Here is a 6,536-nt window from a genome sequence, read left to right as displayed (position 1 = left end):
GGGGTTAGGATTGCTGAGGGCCTTCCCCTCAGGGGATGGTAAGCTCTTTGAAGGAGGGGTGTTTAATTCATCATTGTGTTCCCAGGGGCCAGCTCACAGCATGGCATGAATGATGGGAGGAAGCTGGAGAGAGTAAATGAAAAGCAGTGGAATAAATGAGAGATTAAACAACGCACAGTGTGTTTGTCCCATCCCCCCTCCACCTCCGCCCTCGAGTTCCAAGGGCCAGGGGGTTCTTTCCCGTTTACTCTGTTGAACAGAGATTCACAGCCAGTAAGTGGCAGAGGTAGAATTCAAAAGGCCATCTTTGAACTAGTGTCCCTCTGAGGTCTGACTCTAACATGCATGCTTTTCCACGATCCCGAGGAATTGAATGCTAGCTGTGCTGTGTGCTGTTGGTCAGGCTTCCTAACTTCTCTGATACTTTGTGAATTTATCCTTTAAAGAAAGCAACAGTATATCTTCTCTTGCTGGGAATCAAATGAGGTAATAGAATCAGTGTGCCAGTTGCTTGCAGCCAGCACTCAATAAAGACCTTCCCCCTCCTCAGCCCACTTCTGGTTTCGAACCCAAATGCCATGCTACAGTGTCATCAGGCATTGAAGACCCGATGACAATTAATTGACTTAATCTCAGAAACTAGTTTGAGTCTTTACAAAAGAAAATACCAGTCTTTGTTTTTATCTATACTTAGTTATCTAACAGACCCACCCAACAGAGGTTAAAGTAACGGAATTTTTATTTATATGAAGATAATTTTAATCCCCTGTTCCGTGGTTGTGAGGATGCTAAGTCTCTGACAAATTTGAGCTGAAAGCACCATGTTTTGTTTTGTTTTTTTTCCCATTAGACATGTATAGTTTTGCTTTTGATTAGATGCCAATGGAACTTTCTAGTGGACTCTACATTTTCATGCCCCAAATACTTTCTCCAGTCTCTTGAGGCAGCAGTAAAGGAACAAGCCAAGGCAGATTTTTCAGTTAAGTGATGGCTTCTCTCTTAGACTTGTGCTAAGAGCATAGCTTGAGTCAGTGAAGCTTAACTGAGGAAGCTCATTTTTGATTGACATGATTGCTCATTCCAGCCACATGTCAGGAGGCAAACGTCTTAACCTTTGTCACTGATCATACTTTACTTCATGACTTAATGAGCTGATAAACGAAAGAAAGAAGGAAAATAAATAGAGAGGCATCCCTAGATACAATGTAGAATTTCAGGGAAAATCTAAACAAGGCAGCCAGATTTGTGCAAAAGGGATTCAAACCGAAGAACAAAGTGTTATGTCAGATAGTTTTTCATCAGGGCACAGGTCAAGGTCATCATAAAAAATGTAGAACTAAATGGGCCGCCCCCCCTTTTGCTCAGCCCCTTCTCCCACACAGCCAGTGTTCAGGCCCTCTTCTGGAGAGTAAGCTCCTCCATCTGTGCTAAGACTCTTCATTATTTCCTTATAGAATGTTCTGTGCTGTTCTTTGCATTATGTCCCCTTCACAAGAGTAGCTACTTTCATTGAGCTCTCATTGGTTCCAAGCGCTGTGACCTTTACGGACGTTATTTTCTTTAGTTTTCACAGTAATTCTGTGAGTTAGATAGTATTATTACCATTCTTATTTTACACATGGGGAAACTTTTGCTCATTGTCCCTGTGCTGTGGGTAGCATAGGCCTAGGAGAAATGAGTCCACGCAGATCTGACTTTAAGGCCGTGTTTGGTCATTACTCTCTCTGCTTCTCCTTTTGTATTATGCCCCTTCGGAAGGCCAGGACCATCTATTCAATTTTTATTGAGTCTGTATAGTGGGCTTAAGGCAACGAAGTATTTTTAAATTAAATATTAGGATGCATTGAGTCTCATAAGTGTTTCATGAAATTATATGTACAGCAGTTTACAGTATAAAACCTTTTTTCCTGTAGATTGTGGTTGAAAGAGTTTAAGGTTACTTGAGGTCTCAGGTAGGCAGAAGTCGTCTGACTGTAATACAGTACAATTAGAAAATAATGAAAATATAAGCAAACCTAGTAGAAATCTTCATTATTATCATATAACACCCAGAATGCAGGGGTCGGTTCCTTCTTAAATTGAATCAAATAAGGAAGAATCAAAAACTAAAGTACATAATATTGTCATGCCGACCTTTGATTTACCTCTATTCAGTGTTTTTAGCTCTTCGTTCCTAAAAGACTTGTTTTTATGTTTAATGAAAGGTTTTGCGTAGAGGCGTTGGTTCACGCGTCATTTTTTCTAGACTCCTCATCGGCACCCGGTTGATTGGCATGTCGTGGGATTCCTGGAGCAGGGCATCTCAGCCTTTGCGCTCCTGACGTTTGGGGTTTGGGCGGGGTAATTCTTTGACATTTGGCAGCATTCCTGGTCTTCACCGACTGGATGTCTGTAGCACCCTTCCCTGTCCCCCCACTTGTGACAACCAGCTGTGTTTACAGACACGGCCACGTGTGCCCTGGGGGGCAAAGTCGAGAACTGCTCGAGAAGAAATTTCAGGCTAACAAGAGATGAAGTTGCCCAGATTGAGAATACCCTCTATCCCACCCATCCCGCAGGAGAGGACAGGATAAGATTTTTTTCTTTCACTTCAGTAGATAAATGTTAAGCTTTATGACTAGGGGTTCCTAGTGATTTGTAATAAGGGAAGTCTGTGTGTATATCACTTTATACTATAGAAATTATTGTGTAAGCTTGGTAGGGGTTGCCTTGCAATATATATATACTATCCCCAGGTTAAAAACAAAAGGGAATTAATAATGGCTCCAATGTTTTTGTCCAATTAATTGACTCCATGCCTTTTTAAATGCAGAAGTGGACCCAGCCTTGGGCAAGCCTTCACTGAGTTGTTTTTCCAATAGTGTCGATTGGTTGTTCTGCTCCCATACTTAATCCCATCCATCCTGTGACCAGTGGCTTGTATTTCTATAACAGGAACTATTTGTTCTTGAGACTCCGTTTTCTCTCAATTGATTTCCTGTCTACTAATCGTCCATATTTTGCTCCATTTCTCAACTTACCACCTTTCTCTTAGTATATGCTCCGTTAAGGTAGCTGAGTTTACTCTGAGTGGGGTTTGTAGGAGTAATCTTGTTACTGTATTTTGGCCACTGTTCCCGAAATATTCCCATAAAAAAGAATTCCATTCCTTAAAGTAGAGTTTTCTTTTCTGCTATTTGGGCTTAATCTTGTACAACGAATTCTCTGTTAATTGTTGCATGTAAAAATGACTTCCCAGTTCAAGGGGCTCTCCTTAAAAATTCTTGAACAAGACTGTGGATCTTATTAACCTCTTGAAATCTTTGCAAATTCAATTAGTGTTTATTCAGCCAACATGCATGTAACACCCAGAATGCAGGGGTCGGTCCCGTCTTTTCCTTCTCTGAGTCTCTGCTTTGATGTTACCCGCCCGTGAGGCTGTCCCCAGATACCTAATATAGAGTCACCCCTCTTGGCACATAGTCTCCTTACCCTTACTGTGTCTTCATAGACATTCGTTACCATCTGCGATGCTATATACTCCCAGTGCTTAGGACACACCGGTAAATATCTGCTTGAATGAATAGATTTTCTTAAATCGGACACTTATTGAGCAACTTCGATATATCAAACATCATTGTGAGATCTTTACAAATAGTAACTAACCTGTCTCTGACTGGACGGTTTTCTCTGCCTGTCCTTCACTAATATGTTTCTCTGCTATTCCACTTTTCCTTGAAATAATCACCGTTTTGAGCAGCTGCAGTCCTGTATCTTGGCAGAATGTTTCTGTTTTTCTGTTTGTAGCCTCTCGTTTATGTGACTGTTATCTTCCATCATGATTCTGTCTCCTTGAGGTCATGAGAAGAATTGTTCTAGTTCTTTTGATTTCCCCTCTCATTTTATACACAGTATGTTCCTGAAAATATAGGAGGAAGTCAAATGTACAAAGGTGGGGAACTTTGTTTACAGGTCATAACCATTTTTTCCAGTGGCCACGTGACTAGTTCTGAGCTGTTTACGTGGGATCCTGTATTGTCTTGCTGTTCTCAGTGCATTAAAAAAGACAATGAGATGTTTACACATGACGCAAATACTTAATCATTACACACATACATATATATTAGTGTCTCATTGTTATATGGTTTGTACGATTATTTCCAAAAAGCATAATCAACATAAACACAACACTTTTAATATTCTAAATTATTTCTATCCTCAAATTCTAGAATTCTTGATATACTCAACTAGTGCAAAAAGTTATTTGTTTTCATGTTGGGAGGGATTTGCAGGGGGTTGAGCAGGAGATAGTTGTGCTGGCTTTGGTCTCCTGTCTTTGTTCCTACAAGAAAAATTTCCTGGGGAACTTAAGTCACTTGTCTACCAGTTGTGCTGGCAGGACCTTTGAGCAAGCGGAGTGAGGACAGACCCTCCCCGTGTGTGCTGGGAGTGGAGAGGTGACCCAGAGTGCTGCTTTGCACTCAGCTGACCAGATGTTCCCAGTTCTGGTTCTGCCCTGGCCCTTGATGGAAGACCCAGGACCCGGCCCAAGTGTGCTTTTTCTCAAAACCCTGCCTGGATTGGCATCCTAGGACTGCAGCAAGCTGGGGAAGGCAGAGAGTTCCAGCTGTTTGCTTCTGGGGTTTTCCACGTTACCCTAAAACTACTTTCACTCTTAGCTTAAATATGCTTAACTTTTTCCCATGGCGTTTGAGTTAAAATGAAAGCTTGGGTGTCTTGAGTGTTTCTACTCTTTTGAATGTTTTTGTGCATTTTTCTTTAATACCTTGGTTTCCTTTCCGTGGCATACCCTACCCTGCCTGCCCTCAGCTGGCTGGAGGCCCCCCTCCAGCCTGTGGGTGTTCACGTGGCGGGCTTGGTCGCCTCACCGCGAGGTGGGCCTGCGGGGGCTGGCGCATCCCCGGGTGGGTGTCTGAGCGCAGGAAACAGCTGGGGAGTGTGGCTCGTCCTCAGAAGTCATGGCTGGGTGTCTGCTCTGGCCTTGAGCAGTGTCTCAGGACCAACTCTTGTGGTTCATGTGGCAGAAATGCCACGCTGAAGTTTAATTTTTTCTCTAGAAAAATAAAACATGCCATTTTCCATGGCTTAGGAAAACCATGGGATTGGTACTTTTGCCTTCCTTGGTGTGTCATTCTCTTTTGCAATAACATACCATTTGTCGCCATATAGGCACCCGGTTGATATCTAAAAATAGAATCCCCCATCAAAAAGTCCCGCAAATACTCCAGAAACTTGTTTTGTGTGTGTGTGTGTGTGTGTGTGTGTGTGTGTGTGTGCATATAAGGATGTGTACAAATGAAGACTGCATATTTTTCTTGTTATTTAGGTTCTCGCTTTGTATATCTTTGTTTTAAGGGTGAATATAGTAAAAGTGTAAAATGAATAAATATGGCATAAAAGCCATAATTGAGTGATGGGACTCCACGAGTTTGTATGTAAAGCTGGTCAGATTTTGGTCAGCAGATGGCGTTGACTTGAAATGGTTAATCCTAATCCAAACCAGTTGCGATAAAAAGACTAGATTCAAGAAATACATGCAAATTTAATAATCAGCCTCGTAATATCAGAGGCATCTCGTGTACATGCTACAGCATGCATGTGGCACTCATCACAGGTGTTGGAATTTTAAGGAAGACAGGCTGTCAAGCAAAGAAACCAATTTTATTTTAAATTCGAGAGGGAGTTTGTTTTGTCTAAAGGTCACATGAGTGCTGTATATCCCGATAGTGAGGCAGTAATGGCTGGGAATATTTTTCAAACATTCTTGTGCAGATGTGTTCCAATCTTTGAACAAATACATGAACATATGGTGAATTCGTATGCCGTTTCAATGGAAGAATGTTGTTATGAAGCTTTGAAGTATATGATCCCGTGTGAAACATTGTGTAGTGAAACCCAATTACTTTCTAAAAGCTTGGTTAGCCAGTTTCTTCACTGATTTCTATCAGTTGGAGAAATAAGCAGAGAAGTGAACTGTAAATTTATAATTTCTGTGGTTCCCAAAGGATGGTTAACACTTGAACTGATGTCTTCTAGCAACATCTAATAGCAATTATCAAAAAAGTTTCATTAAAAAAAGAGGTAAGTGGCATAAATAAATGAAGATGTTCTCTGCAGTATATTTTTTATTGGCCAATTCAGGATCTTGTTGCTGAAATGGTACTGAATTTGTACTGGTAAGTCCAGGAAACGTCTAGAAACTTCATTACTGATAACTAAACAGTTGAATTTACTCCTCCCTGCCCACCATCAGGTATTCACGTACAAGCAGAGCACAATTACACACCAGAAGGTGACGGCTATGCACCCCACGAACGAGGAGGGTGTGGACGACATGGCCACCCTGACAGAGCTCCACGGGGGCGCCATCATGCACAACCTGCACCAGCGATACCGGAGGAACCAGATATACGTAAGTGCCACCTCGGCGCACGCTCAGGCTCCCTCAAGTGTGCGCAGATGTTCTTCTGGCTTTCAAATTATTGTTTTCAAAGAGTATTTCGTGCCTTTTGAGAACCTCTAGTTAATCTAAGCAA

The 6,536-nt window shown here is 41.8% G+C and overlaps 1 protein-coding gene across 1 annotated transcript in view; it reads left to right on the top strand.

Annotated features, from left to right (window-relative positions):
• MYO10 (myosin X) overlaps positions 1-6,536 on the top strand; it is a 207,480-nt gene that overhangs the window by 82,108 nt on the left and 118,836 nt on the right. The window contains exon 3 of the mRNA XM_011356464.2: positions 6,254-6,412. Within this exon, the coding sequence (XP_011354766.1) occupies positions 6,254-6,412 (159 nt within the window). The remainder of the gene's footprint in view (positions 1-6,253; positions 6,413-6,536) is intronic.

This window comes from Pteropus vampyrus, unplaced genomic scaffold, assembly GCF_000151845.1.
Source record: "Pteropus vampyrus isolate Shadow unplaced genomic scaffold, Pvam_2.0 Scaffold27, whole genome shotgun sequence".
Taxonomy (NCBI): domain Eukaryota; kingdom Metazoa; phylum Chordata; class Mammalia; order Chiroptera; family Pteropodidae; genus Pteropus; species Pteropus vampyrus.
The sequence above is the reverse complement of the archived record's forward strand: the minus strand, read 5'-3'. Positions and strand labels throughout refer to the sequence as shown.